This window comes from Triplophysa rosa, linkage group LG22 (genome assembly GCF_024868665.1).
Source record: "Triplophysa rosa linkage group LG22, Trosa_1v2, whole genome shotgun sequence".
Lineage (NCBI taxonomy): Eukaryota > Metazoa > Chordata > Actinopteri > Cypriniformes > Nemacheilidae > Triplophysa > Triplophysa rosa.
In genome coordinates this window covers 7,556,253-7,575,399 of record NC_079911.1, presented here as the reverse complement: position 1 = coordinate 7,575,399, position 19,147 = coordinate 7,556,253, and the positions used below count along the sequence as shown (strand labels likewise).

The window sequence follows — 19,147 nt, the reverse complement described above, 5'->3', positions numbered from 1 at the left end:
TTGTTTTATGAAAAATATAAGTAGGTTTATGTTTATGTTTAAAACAAGCAAAAAAATCTGACAATGGGGTAAGAAAAAGAAACTTGATTTTAGGGTTAAACGTTAAAGGTTTTACCTTTTTCTTAAGTACCTAATTCAAGTTTATTTTTCTTACCCCCATTGGGAGATATTTTTTGGCTTGTGCTTAGTAAGTAATTCATTTTTTGCAGTGTAATGTCTGCATAATTGGGCACGATTAATAAATAAAATCCAGATCTCAATTTATACATAAATATTGAAAAATGTATTAATTCATTAATTATGTAATGAAAATGCAGTTGGATGCATTCCGTAATTAATTTTCCTTAAGGGTGTCATATACCTCATTGCTCTCGCATCAAAAAGATGTCTTATCATATAACAAAAATGGGTCGCTTATGTGCTCCGTTTTGCTTAGTTTGTTTAAAAAAATGGTGCGTGACATCCCTGCCGGTGCATGTTTGCATGATGTTTCAATATGAGGTTTTCCTGCAAAGACTTAGAACCGTCCTCAGATAATGAATTAACTGTGTCCAGCTGTCTTGAGCTTTGCAAAAAGCAGTTACATTCAGGCTTACGTGGAGTGATATTTAATAGCTTGTGGTTGACCAGGAAGCGTTTTTGTTACAGCGTTAAATCCCACCTGATGATTTGCACCATCCTGTATGCCTGACATCTTGAGTCTGCTAAAGCCAACAAAGCTGAGAAAGCATGAAATATAGACCAAATTTGACCACCTGATATTGGCAAGAATACCTTAAAGCAATTGAATACCTAATGAAAGCAATTTAACAGTTTCATTAGCTAAAATTAAACAGATGTATATTCGAAACGTCTTCTCCACTGTAATCCCGTCGCTCTCATTAAATCAAACAGTTTTCTCGCACACCTGGCACACAAGCTTGTCAGTAATACATCGCAGCAGATGTAACTTTTCAAAAGCAATTCACGACAAATGAATCCTACTGGGGACTTCAAGCAACAGTTGTCAGTTTTTTTGTGGCACGGCGTGTTCTTTTCTTTTCCCCCTTGATCATCTCTTTCCACGTTCCTTGTTTTTTTTGACCCAACCCTCAAAAAAAATGGGGTTTCTATGGCAACTGTTGCCGAGCAACAGAGCAGTCAAATGCTCCTAATCCTGGGCTGTTGACAGTGAGCTGCGACCGGAGAGGGGGGTTTACATGACGGATGCGATGGGAGAGAGAGGGTGGAAGTGTGCTCGTGCGAGCGGCTGAGAACGTGTGCTTGTGCAGAGCGAGATAGCGTGAAGCTGCATTGCGCAATAGTCTGTCGAAGCAATGCAGCTCCGGTGCCAGTTGGCAGGGAGGAGTTGAGGAGAGTCTCGAGATTTGGGTCACTGGAGAGATGCTTGGGCAACTTGGAAGGATGTGTTTGACTTTGAGAGAGTTCTACAATCTCACATGAGACATGTGGAAGGTACAGTGTCGACATTAGCAATTGAGCAACATCTGCATTATTTATTTTCAGCCCACATCCAAAGCTTATATTCTATATGCGTTACTTAGAACTTTAGGATTGCTTACTAAGTATTGCTATAAACCTGTTACAGGCATTACTGTACCTGAATGAAAAACATTAGACTTTTTAATAGACTTTAAAACTGTTGTGTGAAAAATAACACAATCTGTCCTTAACTGAACACATCTCTAGTTGTCTGTATTACTAGTTTTCCGGTGTCTAGTCTACTTTTAAAGGTACAGTGTATAATGTCTCGGAGGATCTATTGACAGAAATGCAATAGTTATGTATATTATATGTCTTCAGAGGACCTTACATAATGAAGAGTTATGTTTTTATTACCTTAGAATGAGCTATTTCTATCTGCATACACAGCGGGTCCCCTTCCGTGGAATTCGTCATGTTGTTTCTACAGTAGCCTTAAACAGACAAACTGCTCTACAGAGTGCGTTTCGTAAAGACGTTATCTCGACCGTGGAGCGGAAGTTCCAAATGGAACTCCACTCCGGGGATCATCCCGGTTGGCCACGTACCTGACCATATCCGCGAACCCAAGAGGAGCCAGCAGCCTCTTCTCCGACGGTGTGAGGCAGCAGTTGAAGACTGTCTTCAACTCCACATCACTGAACCCGGTCGCCTCTGCCACCGCTGAGAATGCTCTGGCGAACTCCCGGTCCCCATAACTCCCCTGGCGGAACCCCAGTAGCAAGTGGGCCAGGCCGGATCGGGGAGACGACGCCTTGCCGTCCTTGGGAGCCGCCTGCTGGGTTCGATTTGGGTCGGTCATTCTGTCAAGATGTGTGGCAGGAGAACCCAAATGCAGGCAGGCAGTGATTAAGGGGTTAACTCAAAAGACTTTATTTTAACAAACACAAAACAAGGACCCGCGATGGGGTAAAACAGCAACAAGAAAATAATAAACAAGCACAGAACGAAGACTGACTAAACACTAGACTGAATAAACACTTGACAAACTAATCTAAACTAAACACTTACTAAGACGATGACACAGCAACAACAGGAACAGGAACAGGCAATAACGCTAACGCTGGACGAGAACAAGACAACTGAAGACAGCACATAGCACATGCAATGACCGACACAGGACAATGAAACATGAGGGTATATATAGGGAAGACAGACAAAGGATAACGACACGGGGCAGGTGTGGGTAATTAAACACTCAGGGAAAGATAACGAGGAAACGAGATGGCGGGTACAGAGACGAGACACTGGAGAGAATGTATATTATTGTCAAGAAGGACAATAATATGTTTCTCTCCACACATAACCAAAGGCTTTGTCATGACTCTGCTACAGGACCAAGAAAAACATGACTAAATGAAGCAGAGCCATGACAGTAATGTTGTGTAGTTTGAATCATTAAATATTAGACTATATCACATGCTCAAAATGTGTGACGTTTTGAGCACGCAGGTACCTTATCAGCCATTTGAGATGCAGTGAGGTATAAATATTATTTTCAAAAAAGCACAAAAATAGTTCGTAGCAACAACAGAACGCGGTATAGGAAAGGCCTAGCAACCCCCCAGAACACCCTAACAACCACACCCACACCCTAGCAACAGTATAGCAAGGATCTGGCAACCACCTGCATCACCGCACTGTGGCATGAACATGATCTATTTTAGCTAAAATACTGTCATAAATTATTAATATTCATATTTTCGTATTTGCAGGAATTGGTAATGAGTGATGTCAAGGAAGCTCACGTCTTTCAATTACTGAAAACATAGATGTCAATGAAAAAAAATCTATATCAACCCAGGATGTTTAGCCTCCCTGCAGTGAATGATGGTTTAAATTAGCCACTTTATCCACATGTTCTGTAGAAATATTCTGAGGACTATATGTGCTTTAATACATTGATTCAATTAAATTATATTACTGGGATTCTTCATACATAATGTTTGCAGGAGAAATAAAAATGTGTGAAGTTGAAATCATTCTGTTGCCTAAATACTACTGTACAATGTGTTTGTCAGCTATTTGAGTTTGGCGACTAATGGTCCCAGAGGAAACGTTTAATTGTTCTTTCATAGCTCAGGAGATTTGAGTTGTCAGTTGTGTTTCATTTAAGGATCAACTTAGTCTCAGATGTTTCTCCCACAATTGCTTGGGAGAATTAAAAACAGAAACAAATGAGATAATGGTTAAAAGAGAGCTGTAAAGTGAATGTATATTGTAGAGGTAAAATAATCTGGATTTGGGTAAATTTGATGAGAAATGTTTGAGTTCATATTGAAATAGTTAATAATGTTGCGGGGATCTCTTCTGAAACTCTAATGGAGACATCTGTGAGATTTCTGTCATTTTAAAAAGAAAAGTAAAGAAGATTGATTGTGAAACACACAGCATAGTGATCACAAGCAGGTCGGGTGTGTAAATGTATTTTATTACTCATTCCTTTTGCTTCTGGGGCGACTAAATGGAGACTAGACAAGGCATTTTCACTGAGCTTCAATGAGATCCGACAAGTCTTGTTTACAGGAAACAAAGCACTAGCACACTGCCGAACCTTCTTATTAATATTTAAGCCTAATGAAGGTCTGCGTCTGGCACACACAGAGAGAGGGCAGACGTCACGCCGTGTCACGCGTATCCGCGGGGGTACCGCCTCCTGTCGTTTCCTTCCCCGTTTTCTTCTCGCTTTCTCTCTTGCTTCTCCTATCGCTCCGACACTTGATTCCGGAGATGTAGTTAGAAACACCCTGAGCTTCAACACAACACGTCCGCCCCGTCCCCTGGGCTGCCCGATTGCTTAATGGACGTGCTGAGCTCTGCAGAGATGTATGGCTAATGGTGTGACCTGTTTTTAAAAAGCACAATTCAAGACGAAAAACATTTATGGAGGACTTCTCGCTGCCGGACTGTGGGAAGCACCTCTTAAATTTGAGTGCACACTTAGGCATTAGTGCAAATCACAGCCTCTACAAATCTGACTGCCAGCCAGACGTCAGGTTTTCATCCGTGTTTGCGGGAGCATTTTCCCCCAAGTATTTCTCAGAATGGCTCATAAAGGACATAATGCCAAATTCTGAGGTAGATTACTTGCCCAAGATGTCTATGACATCACTTCCTGTACAGTGGAAACCACCCATGCAATAGTACATATTTCACAACGGTGACTCTGATTTTGTCATCATTATTAACTCTCACAGCATCCACAACCACTGCAATCTGTGAAATTAGTTTAGTTTAACTTAAAATAGGTTCCAGGACCAATACAAATGTTGTAATATGTAATATTTGGGAGTAACGGCTGCATAGAGAGTCTGAGAGACTTCTGCACCTTATAGGGCAAATGAATGTGACAAGGTTGGTGAGGTCTTTATTTCCAACTGGTTTGACTGATTTTACTCACTCGCTCCCAGTCTCTTGTTGAAGATCTTGTGATTTGCTTAAAGCAGGATGATGTTTTGTTTAACCTTTCAAACAGCAGCCCAGTCTTCATATCAGATTCCTCCCTCGGTCACAAGCTGCTCGTCCCAACCACGTGCCCACAACCGCTGCGGCTCACGCTGACAGAGGGCGACTGGAAGGGTGTATCACCCGCACACAAACACACTCGCCCAAAAAAACCTGGTCGATTGGACTCTCATAGAATGAGACAGATTTTTTACTACATGATTATTGTGTCCAAAAAATGTACAGTAACAATATTAAAGGGACAGTTCACCCAAAAATGAAAATTCTGTCATCATTTACTTACCCTCAGATTGTTTCAAACATGTATACATTTCTTTGTTCTGCTGAACACAACGGAAGATATTTGGAAGAATGTCAATAATCAAACAGATTTCATCCCCCATTGACTCCCATAGTATTTATTTTCCCTACTATGGCAGTAAATGGGGGATGAGATTTGTTTGGTTACTGACATTCTTCCAAATGTCTTCCGTTGTGTTCAGCAGAACAAAGAAATTTTACAGGTTTGCAACAACCTGAGGGTGAGTAAATGATGACAGAATTTTCATTTTTGGGTGAACTGTCCCTTTAAGAGGATAGACTATCTATTGAAATAATAAATAAATCTACACTGTAAAAAAATCTGTAAAAACGGATAAAGTATTGGCAGAAAATTACTGTAAATAAACTGTAAAAATGAATACGGAAAATTCCTTTATATTAATACAGTATGTTGTGCCCTATTTTTACGGATTTTTTTTAGAGTGTATGCTATCAGTCAAATTTTTTTTTTTGGCCAATGAATCAAACCCAAGAGTATAGGGTGGCAGACAGAGAGTTTCAACCCTTGTGGCTCTTAAGGCAAAATGATTTACTTACAATTGTTTACAATATTATCATATCGCTGCTGTGCTTTTAAAACCTCGTATCTGAATATTTGTTGGGGTTTTTTGTCATAAATCATTATTATCAGTCACTCTTCATGTTTGTCACTGGGTTTTGCAAATATCTAACAAATAAAAAGTATTCAAAAGTTCTTGTCACTTTTGAGAACACAGTATTTCATCATTTCAAAAGTACCGTGTTTTTTCCATTTCCTGAAAAACAGCGAATTTGGACATCTGACAAGAATGACTTATGCTAGTAGACAGAAGTTAAAGGTTAACTCCTTATCATAGCTTTTAAGCTTACAAGTAGAAATAAATGATGTTTGGTGGTAAACACTTTTGACTGGGGACAGGGGGGACATGTCCCCCTCACTTTTCAAAATCCTGTTCGTGTCCCCTCACTTTTAAATTTGTTTGTAATTATTTTTTAACCACACGCCGTGATCTCCATTGAGAAGTACTAGAACCGCGTAGTACACAAAGAGTCTGCCTGTGTCGATGCGCACGTCGCGTGCACACTCTAAAAATAGATCACTGAAAGATTGTTTTCAATCACGTGGTTTTGATTAGAATTTAATAGAAATTTGTTTTTACGTGGTCGTTGTTTCGGCTATGTTAAGCTGTTTCCTTATAATGGACGTCTATGGGGAAGAAACACGTAACGTGTGATTTATTACTTTTTTCGTTTAATAAGGACTTGTTCTATTAACAGCAGTTAGTGTTTATGACAAGGCTTGACAGAAACGTGGGCTTCCCTGGTTGTTGCTTAGGTACGTTAAACCTCGTTAAGCATTTTAGAAAGACATCCGGCTCGTCTCCTTCCGACCGCAGATTCAGGTTTACAAGCCATGTTTTCCTCCGTTTCTCAGTCAATACTCGCATTTGTCCCCTTCATGAACATCAAATTTTACTACACAATAAAAGCACCTTTTGGTTTCATGGTTTAATCAATTTAAACAATCAAAAATAACGCAAAACATAGGTATTTTGAATTTGTGATGGGATTCAAATCAAAAACATTTCCCCCCATTTTTTGTCCCCCCCACTTCTCAAACCAAAGTTACACCCTTGGTTTCAGGGATCACTGTAAAATGCATAACTTGGGAGATCGTATCTCAAAAGGCAGAGCAAAAGAGACAGCTGCTGTCGCCTACCAAATGGTTCTGCGCATTTCACGGCTATTATTTACATCCTGTCCTCTGCCTTTGTTTCACGGGCATTACCCTGGCAAACACAGCAAGGTAATTGAACATGGGCAGGTGATTAATTGAATTAGATAGAGAACTCAGCAGGGCCATAGGAATAAAGGTTAATAACCCCAACTGGTCATTTACTGCTTGTTGGATTTGTTTAGTTCTTCTTTAACTTTTCATTTTATTTTTGGATTATCTTAGAACAGTACATTACTTTCATACTCTGTTATATATTCAATTCATCATTCATTTTTGGCAGAACGAGATGCTTTTTCAATTTACATTGATGCATTTTAGCTGCAACCATTTTCAGTCTCTAAAAGGGATAGTACACCAAAAAAAAACAGAAATTATGTCATCATTCCTTTAAACCTTTATGACTCTTTCTTCTGTGGAGGACAAAAAAAGATTTGAGAAACATCTCTGTGGTTTTGTGTCCATACAATTGAAGTCAATGGGGACCAATGTTGTTTGGTTACCAACATTCTTCACAATATCTTCTTTTGTGTTGTACAGAAGAACAAAAGTCATACAGGTTTGAAATGACAAGTATTGTATTAAAGCACAGTTTTGTTTCACATAAGACATCTGTCCAATATTGCCACAACAATGAATGGCACTGCTGTAGTGGTTTGTTGTCCTTATACAAGGTAATCTCCATTGACATTCAGCTCATCGTCAAGAGCATTTTAACTGAATGTGTTTCCCTGCTTGCACTACTCAAGGTTAAAAGTCACAGCTTTCATAAACTCCAGAGGTTTCCCAGATCTTCTGTTAGCCCTTTAACTAACCACTTCTCCTCCCTTTTCTCTTTCTAGAGCCGTATGGCGGAGAGCCTGCGTTTGTTTGACTCCATCTGCAACAACAACTGGTTCACCAACACCTCGCTCATCCTCTTCCTCAACAAGAAGGACCTGCTGGCCGAGAAGATCAAGCGCATCCCGTTGACGGTCTGCTTCGCCGACTACAAGGGTCAAAACACCTACGAGGAGGCGGCCGTCTACGTGCAGCGGCAGTTTGAGGACCTGAACCGCAACAAGGAGACCAAGGAGATCTACTCGCACTTCACTTGCGCCACCGACACCAGCAACATCCAGTTCGTTTTCGATGCCGTGACGGACGTAATCATTCAAAACAATCTCAAGTACATCGGGTTGTGCTAGGACGAGAGGGCGGGGGCGAAGGGCAGCAGGCGCGGGAAACACCCATCAAGGTCGGTCTGTCGATCGTCCGGGTTCACTCATAAACGCTTCTAAAAACAGGAAACTCGGACGAGGCCCGGAGGAAAGGGCTACGTGCCGCCGTCCTGTTAGATTTATCAATGTCAAAAACTTAAAGGTCAAGGAGGATTTTACAAGATTGGTATAAATGTGTTTGCACTGAACATGCGTATGTAGACACACACACACACACACATTAGGTTTGTTCACACACAACGGACTTCACAACGGGATCAGCTGTCGCGTTTGACGTGGAAACACTGGATACAGATCTCCCTGCTCCTCTCTTCCCTGGGAAAGGACGGGAAATTATGTACCATCGATTTAAAGAAACAGTGCACTCAAAATAAACATGAATCTGTCATTGTTTAGTCACCCTCATTCTGTTCCTAACTTGTTTGATTTCATTTCTTCTGTTAAACATAAAATGAGATGTTAGATAGGATTTTCACGCTGGGTTTTGCCTTACAATGGGAGTGAATGGTGACCGGGGACTATAAGGCGCAAAAAATAACTTGTGTGCTATATTCCTTATTTAAGTCTTTTAAAATTGTATGTGATCATCATCTTTAAATATATACAAACATGAGAAATGAGCAGATTGACTTAAAAAGTATGAACTATTATACATTTCTTTCCATTTTTGATGGTTGACAGCCCCTGGTCACCATTCACTTTCATTGTACGTAAAGCAGCAGTGTGAAATTTCTGTAAAACGTTTTCTTTTGCATTCTGCAGAAGAAAAGGAATCATGCACGTCTGGAAACCAAAAAGCAGAGTTAATGCTAAACTTTTTTATGGGTGTTGAAGGAGGGAATAAGAACTATTCCTTTCAATTTTATCTTTGTTTATAGGGTCTTTGATTTGCCTGGTTCAAGTAATGCTGCTTTTGGAGACAATATAAAGAGTTTATATAAAATATGCGTATGTGAGAGGGTTAAAAGTATCCGTATAAAAAAACTGATGTCACTTCATTCTGCTCCAAAGGTGAAAACTGCCACTTTCTGAAGCTGGAGTAAATGGCTTTTTAAACACATTAACACTGTAGTTTATTTTTGGCTGTCTGACCCACAGGAAGCAATCTATTTTCTTGTTTCTTTTTTGTTTTTGTTCGTCTAAATGAGGATGTAATCCAGACTTTTTAGAACAAGCATCCCTTCTGTCTGCGAGTGTTACACTGAAGTGAGTGTTTCAAAATGATCATTCCAGATTTAAAGAAAAACAAATTGTGCCAATAGAAGTGTAAATAAACAAAAAAGGCTAATGTTAATGTTTCGTTTTTTATGAGCAAAAAAGTATATCTATATATCGAAACAAAATGTGCATGATTTTGTTACTTTGGGATTTTGATAAATTATAGTTTAATTTGCTTTCTTACAATTTTGGTTGTATTAACACGCTCCAAAAATATATAAGAAGTCAAACACTGTGCACGACTGTACAGTTTGTAGAACAAGTCATATACATCCAGCGCAACCTGACATAACATATTCAACATGGGTTTACTCTTCAAATTTTGTCTGCAAATAAAGAGCAGAAACGTTGTATTCTGGTGTCATTTTGAGTGGACATGGTCTGCTGTATGTGTAAATACAATGTGAGGTACATTTTGTGAAATAATGAAAAAAATGAATCACCTTTGCAGGGCTGATTGACAGATTTGCTGTAAGAGCTCCGCCCCTCTCCAATCCTTCTTCTGTTCAGCTATGATGTACATGAAACCCAAGGAAGGGCTGCAGGATTGATTTTACAGGATGTCCACCAAAAAAGAAACAAATTAACTACAAAAGAACAATAATAGTGAATAAAAGGAATTATGCAAATGATTTGTGATACTAGTGAATTGTTTTCTTGAGTTGGGGTGAATGACTTAATGACAAACTTTTGATGATCAAAGTTGACATTTTTTGAGCAACACAAAGTTTGGTAATATTTTATCTTTATGAAAATTGCTATTAGCAGAGGCATGCACCGAATATTACAGGGTGACAAGCTGATTTACAAAAATTATAGATTCTAATTAATAACATAACTAAAAACTAAAAATAAATAAAATAATACTCGTTTTACTTATAACGGATATTACTAGAAATGTTATGTAGTCATCAGTGTTGTAAAACATATTATTATTATAGTATTGCAACATTTTATTATTATAACTATAAAAAAATAACGTCAAAAAACGGTAATATTCCAGCAGCTGGGGCATAAGAAAAAAGTAAAATAACATGTTTTTACAACTTGTAAATTCGCAGTTATTTTCTGTAATTTAACATTTTTACAGCTTTTAAAAAAGACATACAAATTTTGCCAAATTATACAATAAGATGTAGACAGTTTCATCGAACACACTGGCCTGAAGTTAACTTCCGGTCTGTATTTGGTTATTAAATAATTTATTTTTAATTTATATTTATATCGATTTATGTTAATATTTTATTGTCTATTAATTGTATTAAATTAAAACTACTCAACAGTTATTGTTTTTTGCTGAGGTCTACCGGAAGTTAAGTTTGGGCCATGTGTTAATGTTGTTGCCGCTTGAAACCATCTATTAATAAAACATGTATTTAAAGATAAAAAAGTAATTACCAGAAAATAAAGAAAATCTTTATTTACCAGTTTTTGGGGTATTTTTTCATGAAAATATCACAGTGCATTATACAATATAGAAGTCTTAAATTATTTTCTTTTGAGTTTGGGGTAAAATGTGACCTGACAGTTTCCCTAACAGTTTTCATAGCTGTTTGAGTTGATTTAGTTTTGGTAATAGTTAACTGTTATGATGGCCTAGAATCTTCCGTTATTGAAATATTAACGCCTAGAAGAGATATGACTGTTGAATATAGGCTACTGTTCGCATAGTAAAAAATAGGCCTAGTTTTATTGTCAATACCAGTTTTATCAATAGGCACTGTATCAAATAGTCACCAATTTATCATGCAACCCTATTTACAGTGTGCAGTTTTACCTTCAACACCATATTTGACCTTATCAAATGTTAACTGTGGGCTGTATTCTGAATGACTAAATCACCTCTAATAATGTATTTGAGCGCTAAAATATCCGCACAGATTAGTGGCGCATGTTGCAGGCTGAAAATTTGTTTCTTTCCGCAAAACCTTTCCCAGTCCTTACATGAAATTCTTGATTATTTCAATCACTTGAACTCAATGCTGTTCTTCACTGATGGTGCATTGCACCACCGGCAATCAACATGCTAATTAAATGTGCAATTAAAATATTCTTCAAATGATTTATGTCTGCAGAGAGTTTGTCTGTGTAGTTAAAAGAACTGAGAGTGTGAGAGAGAAATAAGAGCTGGTCATGCATAATCAACTAATTAGTGGCCAAACCCTGAACGACACCTCATTGTTGCCATTAGTAACGCGACCCATTGATTCAGGGCGCTAATTCTTAAAGGTACAGAACACACAATTCTGGCATCATTTACATCCTCATGTCATTTCAAACCTCTACCATCATTCTTGTTCTATGTAATGAAAGTTAACGGTGACTACAGCTTTTCCACCAAAATATTGGGACAAAAGGGTCTGCAGAAGTGAATAATAAATAAATCATCATCTTTATATAGCGCTCAATTTGTTGCGTCAGCACCTCACATATTTGCCAAGCGATTATTATAAATATTAAGTTTAGTTCTCAGCTCAAATTATTGAATAATTTTTGGCATATTAAAACGCAAATAAACAATTTCTTGAATTCTTTACAAGTTGTCATGTGCTTATTTAATTAAAATGATAACACAACAAATAGAATAAACAACTCAAAGATGAAAAACTGAAAGAGACCATTTGTTTATTTTTGTTTATATTTACTCATTAATGTGTTTACAAACAGACACATCAAGACTACTTTTGTATATGTCAAGTATGACGATGGGAGCTGGATGGTGGATGGGGGGGCTGGATGGTGGATTGGTTGGGGCTATTGGATGATGGCTGTCAGTGAAAAAAATATTGAAGACAGATGGTATAAATGTCTAATCTTGACTGTATTGACTGTATTTGGTAATTCAGGACTGAAATGTTGTTAAATGATAAAAAACTGTGCAACGCCTTATTCAGACATATGAAGATAACCACAGGAAGAAAAGTTGTTCAATTGGCCCTTTGGATAAAGTGTCTCCAGCTCTGCTGCACAATCTCTCGCCGGTGTGAGCGGTAATGAGATGAAGGTAAGTTCCTGTCGAGAGCCTGGAGTTCTCTGGATGTGACACCGATGCCCTTGAATTTCACATGTAATGCTGAGGAAACTTTGGCAAACACAGAAAGCAGACGACATGGGTGTAGTCACATGCTCACGGTGGTGTAAACCTGAAAAGATCCATAAATAAATAAAAAAATGCAATGGAGAGGTACAGGGTGTGTCTATTATGATGCACCACATATTAGTTTACTATATTTGCATTTTCATATTTAATATATATATATTTGGACACTAGATTGTTAACAGAGGACACTGGTTTCGATAAACAGAAATAAACAGAATATTACTGATTAGCTGAACGAGGCCAGCCAATGGAAGACCATAGACTGTCATGAGCAGCAGGGATGGAGACATAGTAAAAAGAAACGAGGAAAGAACACATGCACACAATTTAACCTCAGAACAAAAAACTGCAGTGACAAACTACAGTCTTGACAAATGTAAAATGTCTCATATGAAGTATATGAAAGCACATCCAGGTCTCACCAACAACCGTGATATATTATAATATTTGTATATGAATCAATTTACAGAATACTTAATACAAAGTACTTTTGTCCTACACATTTTTGACAGTCATGGGAGTGGAAAAATAGGATCATTTTTATCATTAAAGGGATAGTTCACCCCAAAATAAAGAATCTGTTATATCATTTATTCACCCTCACGTGTTCAAAACCTGCATATGACTCTTTTTTTCTGTGGAACACAAAAGAAGATATTTTGAGAAATGTCTCTGTGGGTTTGTGTCTATATAATGGAAGACAATGGGGGTCAATGTTGTTTGCTTACCAATGTTTTTTTTTTTTAAATATTTTCTTTTGTGGAAGAAAGAAAGAAGTACAGATTTGGAATGACATGAGGAAGTAATTGTCATTTTGGTTATATCTAATTAATGTCAAATGTCATTGCCAAAATTTAAGTGGTCAAAAATTGGAGAAAAAAATTCTAAACGTTTTCTGTTTTAATATGACTTGGGGGTGAAATACGACCTGGGCATGTCACTGACAGATTTCATCAAATTGAAATTTCTAATTAATTTTCCAATAATTAAACATGAGCTAGGTTTCCGGGATTTGGTCACTTTCATTAACAGAGTAACCAATCACAGATCTAATTGTGTATGTGTGTGTGTGTGTGTGTGTTCATGTTTGTATATCCCGGTGGGGAACTAAACCTGAATACACACCAACACATGGGGACTCGTGTCACCGTGGGGACCAAAATTGAGGTCAACAAGGGCAAAAAAGCTAATAAATTGTACAGAACAATATTTTTTACAAATCTAAAAATGCAAAAAGTGTTCTATGATCTTTAGGTTTAGGGATAGGGTTAGGGATAGGGGATAGAATATACAGTTTGTACAGTATAAAAACATTACGCCTATGGACTGTCCCCACGGGGATAGTCAACCAAAGCCTGTGTGTGTGTGTGTGTGTGTGTGTGTGTGTGCTGTGCGTGCGTTGTGTGTGTGTGTGTGTGTGTGTGTGTGTGTGTGTGTGTGTGTGTGTGTGTGTGTGTGCGTGTGTGTGTGTGTGTGTGTGTGTGTGTGATTACTAGTTAATAATCATTATTCACTATCATCACAATAATTGTGAAATAGAATAAAACTCCAAACTGATCTATCCTGGATATAGCCATTTTTGGCTTTAGTGACCATTTAAAGGTATTTACTGTATGGAAAGTTATTAAAAGCCAACATTTCTGATGCTCTCCAAAATAATCTAGATTTACTCATAGTGTGAAAATTAGGCTACAATCTATTGTTAAAACTAGGCTCCAATGTGTTTGGGATATCTCATCAAACGTCTTAAATAAACATGTCATATGAGCATGCAATTTAACCTGCTTGGCATGACACAGCACTCCGCATATAAACCGTTGAAGATGATCTGCTGCCACCTTGTGGCCATTCAGAATAGAATTGAGGTCAGATTAGTAAATTAATCTGGACAGTGGATCATTAAACACATTTGTATTGATGTAGGAAAAATATAGCCTACACAAATAAAGCGACTTTCCCGAAATATCCATAAGACTGTATGGAGATGTACTTCGTTTTTATTCAGTAATTTGCTTTTTCTGTTTTACAGAGTATGCCTACTGTGGACTAAATTACGTATCTAAAGTTAAAACAAAATTAACAGTTTCTGGCTTGGTATTTGTAAGCATTTTTAAGTAATGGTATTAAAAAATATTTTTGCTATATGAAACGTATTTTTGCATATTGCTAAGTATTTACTTTTTCATATTTGTGCTGTCTTTGTATACACGACACTTAAGGTGCGTTAACGCAATAGGCTAACATTACAACATTTATAAAATGCTATTTTTCCAGATATACTAAGCCTATTACCTTTTTAACACTAAATGTTAACACGAACTATCAATAGTATTTTTTATATTTATTATTTAAATTAACAGCAATAATAATATTGATAACATTTTATGCCATTTAAATGAATATAAAATTGTAAGAAATAACGCTATAAAATATTGTTTATCATACATGATGCATAAACAAATGTAACGTGTAAATCGTACCATCCACACAATACAATAACATTGACTGTACGTGCTGTACAGTAGGCTATAGATTAGCGCGACGCCTGCGTCACGTGACGGTGAATTCCGGCTCGTGGTTGCCATGGAGATGACGGGAGGATTTGATGCAGAGTCAGTGCGCATTCGGCTGCACTACGATAATATCCGTGAGTAAAAGGCAACATTCGGTTGTTTTATATAATAGAGTAAATTTTAATACGTTCAAACGAAGGACAGGAATGTTTTTAACGATGTTTTAAATGGATAACGTACTAACAGCGCCGTTAGAGCACTATATTGTGTTGTCATTCCCGTACAACAGACAGCAGGGCTTCATTGGTGCATACACAGTAGATATTTAACTTATTTAAGCTCAAATATGTATACAGTCTGCAGAATGTTTATTGAGTTAAAAGCTTTGTCAAAGAGATATTTACAGCATTTTAGCATCTAGCTCAGTTATACAGCACATAATAACTGGAACGATGACAAAATACTAACTTGTATCATATAGTATATCCAAAATAAAGTATACTGAATATAGTAGTGTGTGCAGGATAAAGTTTGTATTGGTACAGAGTAAACACATTATGATTGTGCTGATACTGTGTGTCTTATTTACAGCCGAGAGTTTCCCGGACAACCTGCTGACGCCACAATGCATTTCGCCCCTCCTGTTAGCAAAGACAGGATCATATCTAAATTTCCCAAGGTAAACAACATGAAAGTCAAAGATCACATTACAGTATGCTTTATTTACTGAAGCGAATAGATAATTCAATAATTGCAGTTTTGATCATGTATTATTTATTTTATTTTGCCCTGAAGTGCATCAGTTTGCCTAACATTAGAGGGGACTGGTGGGGGGATTAGTGGATTTTAACAGACACTGTTGTATTAAACAACAGTTTAATTGTTATAATACATTTTACAGTGTAATGTGCTTCAATTGGGTCTATTAGTTAAGTTAGTTGCGCCATGTGTTAAATTTTTCTATTCTTTCGGTCCCGGGACAGCGGATATACAGTAGCTCTGTACTGTAGTTAATTCTGGGGCAATAATGTACTGTCCACTGTCCCGGTTAAATTAATAAATAAATAATGCAAATTTTATGCACGTTGCATTTAATATGTCAAACTACAAGAAATTCTGCCCACATTCTGTAAGATGTACTGAGCACCGCAGATTGAATTATTGAAAATTTGTGACATCTGTAGAGGGGCTTCACCAGCACTTAAAGCTTACAGGATCACAGGACTTAAGATGATTCTTCAGAAAAGAAATAATATGTTAGTTTGTAGTATTTACTGTAGTATGCAGTACTGTATGTTATTCATAGTAAGATGTGTTGATTTGATAAATTGTGTTGTCCGATTTTCTAGTGTTATAATCCTCAAGCTTGCATACAGATGAAAGACGACTGGAATACAAAAGCCAAGGTGGCTTGCCAAGACAGGACTGCTCGCTTACAAGGGTTAGTTATCAGACGGACTGATGAATTAATATATTTGATTGTTGTGTATAGATCGCATACTGTAAATATGTTATATACATTATAATAATTTGTTTCATTTTTCATTATTTTGTAGATATGACAGGCTTAAGATGTCAAAAGCAGTGGTGGTTGGAGATCTGAATGTGGGAAAGACATGCTTAATAAACAGGTAATGTCTAGAGATTTACTTCCCACACTCACAATCAGTGTTGGGTGTAACTAGTTACTAAGTAATTAGGTATTGTAATTTAATTACTTATCCCTTGAAAAAGTAAAGTAAGGGATTACTCTTATTTTTTATGTAATTTAATTACAGTTACTTCTGATGTAATTGAACTAAATACTGTGTAATATATTCAATAGTGGAAATGACATCAAAATTATAAGTCGAACTTTAAAATGTATGCTTTAATGTATACTTCTCACATTTGTATACTTTGGTCAGTTAATAAGAATGATTTATGTAGTTATTTATTATTTATTTAAATGAATTAAATAAGCCGTTTCATGTCTATCCTTGAATCACTTCTGATCAAGGTTGATGTAGGATATAGAAAGTAATTAGTAATAAGTAATTCAATACTTTTTGGAGAAAGTAATTTGTACTGTAATCTAATTACACTATTGAATATGTAATTAGTAACTAGTAATTAATTACTTGTTCAGAGTAACTTACCCAACACTGCTCACAATACAGAGAATGGCTTGAATCTCTCAATAAATACAATAAAAATATTAGAAAGTCATTTAGAAAAGCTTTTATGTAATGCAATGCTGTATGTCTCGTGAATATTAAAGTCTATTAAGATGTTTTTTGTGTGTCGCAGGTTCTGTAAAGACGTGTTTGAGAGAGATTACAAAGCTACTATTGGTGTTGACTTTGAGATTGAACGATTTGAGATGTCTGGGCTTCCATACTCTCTTCAAATGTGAGTAGTTACATGTTTTTAAAATAGAGCATTTTAGGATGTTGGTTATTTTACAGTATTTGATTTTGCACATTGCATTATTTGTAGATGGGACACAGCTGGTCAGGAAAAATTCAAATGCATTGCGTCAGCGTATTACAGAGGTGCCCAAGGTAAGTTGCCTATATACACATGGTTCATCAGGTTAACCCTTTATTGCTGCCAATGAATCCATAAATCAATTTAGACACCATTATAATCATCTCTGTTTTTTTCTTGAAGTTATTATAACTGTCTTTGACATGGCTGATATCAAGACCTTGGAACACACACAGTAAGTTGTGATCGGAGTTGATTTTAGTAATGATGAAAGTGAAAGTAATGAAAGTAATGATTTAATGAACATTTCATGTTTCCCAGACAGTGGTTATCGGAGGCTCTAAAGGAAAATGAACCAAACTCTTGTTTTGTTTTCTTGGTTGGCACAAAAAGAGACCTCCTGGTGAGAACAAATCTCCACACACACGTAGGTGCACACATACGTTTACAGGATTGAAAGCTATTAAAAGCTCCCTGCTGTTTTATGTGAAGTCTGCAGAGGAGTGCCAAAGAACAGAGAGAGATGCCATAAAGATTGCTGCCGAGATGAACGCTGAGTTCTGGTCGGTGTCTTCAAAAACAGGTACAATCATTTTGCATGTTCCATGTATTATAAAAATATTTATTTTTGAATATTTCTCTGTGCTGAGGCATACTGATTATTCTGTTTGTTATAGGAGAGAACATCTCTGAGTTTTTCTTTCGTGTAGCAGCTCTGGCCTTTGAAGATGCCATTCTGAATGACCTGGAGACAGGAAACAGCACCGCTCAGATTGGAGATGGAAATATTCTGAGTAAGTGCTTACATGCAATCACACTAGAACGAGATGGATAAATATTGATCAAACACTGTACAGTGTAAATGTATTGTAAGGTGTAATAAATGAAGTAGTTTCTCTTTAGATATTAATATGGCTTTATTTTTTCAGATGATAAAGCATTGGAGAATTCCGCAGCAAAGCCAATGAAGAACTCCTGCTGTTGATTAATTTGGCCTTTAAATAACTAGATGAGAGGATTAAAGAGAAAAAATAAATAACATAGTTATAAAGGGATGTGTTTACCTGACATAACCAACCCTTGGGTTGGTGCATCACTGCAGTACTTAATAGCGCTAACCATTTATGTGTATAAGAATCAGATGAAAAATAAGGGGTTTCTCACCCAGGACTCCAAGCAACAAATTATGGTTTATACTGTAGTATTAAAGTCAGTATTTTGTACTGCTGCATGAATCACTGCCGTTGATAATTATATGCTAAACTGCTGTATTTTGTTTGGCATATGAAATAAATAATAATTCAGCATTGTTTATGAAATTCTAATTCAGTATTTGTCTTCACCCCAGCTTAAGAAATGTACATGTACAGTGATAGAATCAAAAGATGCATTTCGCATGAAAACAGAAATGTCTTGAAATTCTACAAGTGATTTTTCAAAAACAGATGGCTACATTGTATCTTTATTATTTGCAGCTTTTCTATAAATAAAGAACCATATTTTGTATCTTCAAGTATGTTAAATGTCTAAAGTTTCTGTGAAGTGTTATTCTTAAAACATACAAACGCATTCTCGTTGATTTTCTGTTCTAATCGTGTTGTATACCCTTTTGGCGTTCATTGATCTCCGATACACTAGGGGCGCT

The 19,147-nt window shown here is 36.8% G+C and overlaps 2 protein-coding genes across 3 annotated transcripts in view; both read left to right on the top strand.

The window, feature by feature from the left end:
- gnaz (guanine nucleotide binding protein (G protein), alpha z polypeptide) overlaps positions 1-11,820 on the top strand; it is a 43,942-nt gene extending 32,122 nt beyond the window's left edge. For both annotated transcript variants that reach the window (XM_057320582.1, XM_057320583.1), the window contains exon 3: positions 7,825-11,820. In XM_057320582.1, coding sequence (XP_057176565.1) covers positions 7,825-8,169 — 345 coding nt within the window. In that variant the 3' untranslated portion in view covers positions 8,170-11,820. The remainder of the gene's footprint in view (positions 1-7,824) is intronic.
- A 2,196-nt stretch (positions 11,821-14,016) lies between these two features.
- On the top strand, positions 14,017-19,023 carry rab36 (RAB36, member RAS oncogene family). The gene is made up of 11 exons (XM_057321402.1): positions 14,017-15,167; positions 15,625-15,712; positions 16,383-16,474; positions 16,590-16,664; positions 17,323-17,424; positions 17,512-17,576; positions 17,686-17,737; positions 17,824-17,905; positions 17,995-18,085; positions 18,180-18,296; positions 18,432-19,023. Exons 2-11 carry the CDS (start codon positions 15,659-15,661, stop codon positions 18,485-18,487), a joined length of 786 nt encoding a protein of 261 aa, XP_057177385.1. The 5' UTR covers positions 14,017-15,167; positions 15,625-15,658; the 3' UTR covers positions 18,488-19,023.
- The last annotated feature ends 124 nt before the right edge of the window (positions 19,024-19,147 follow it).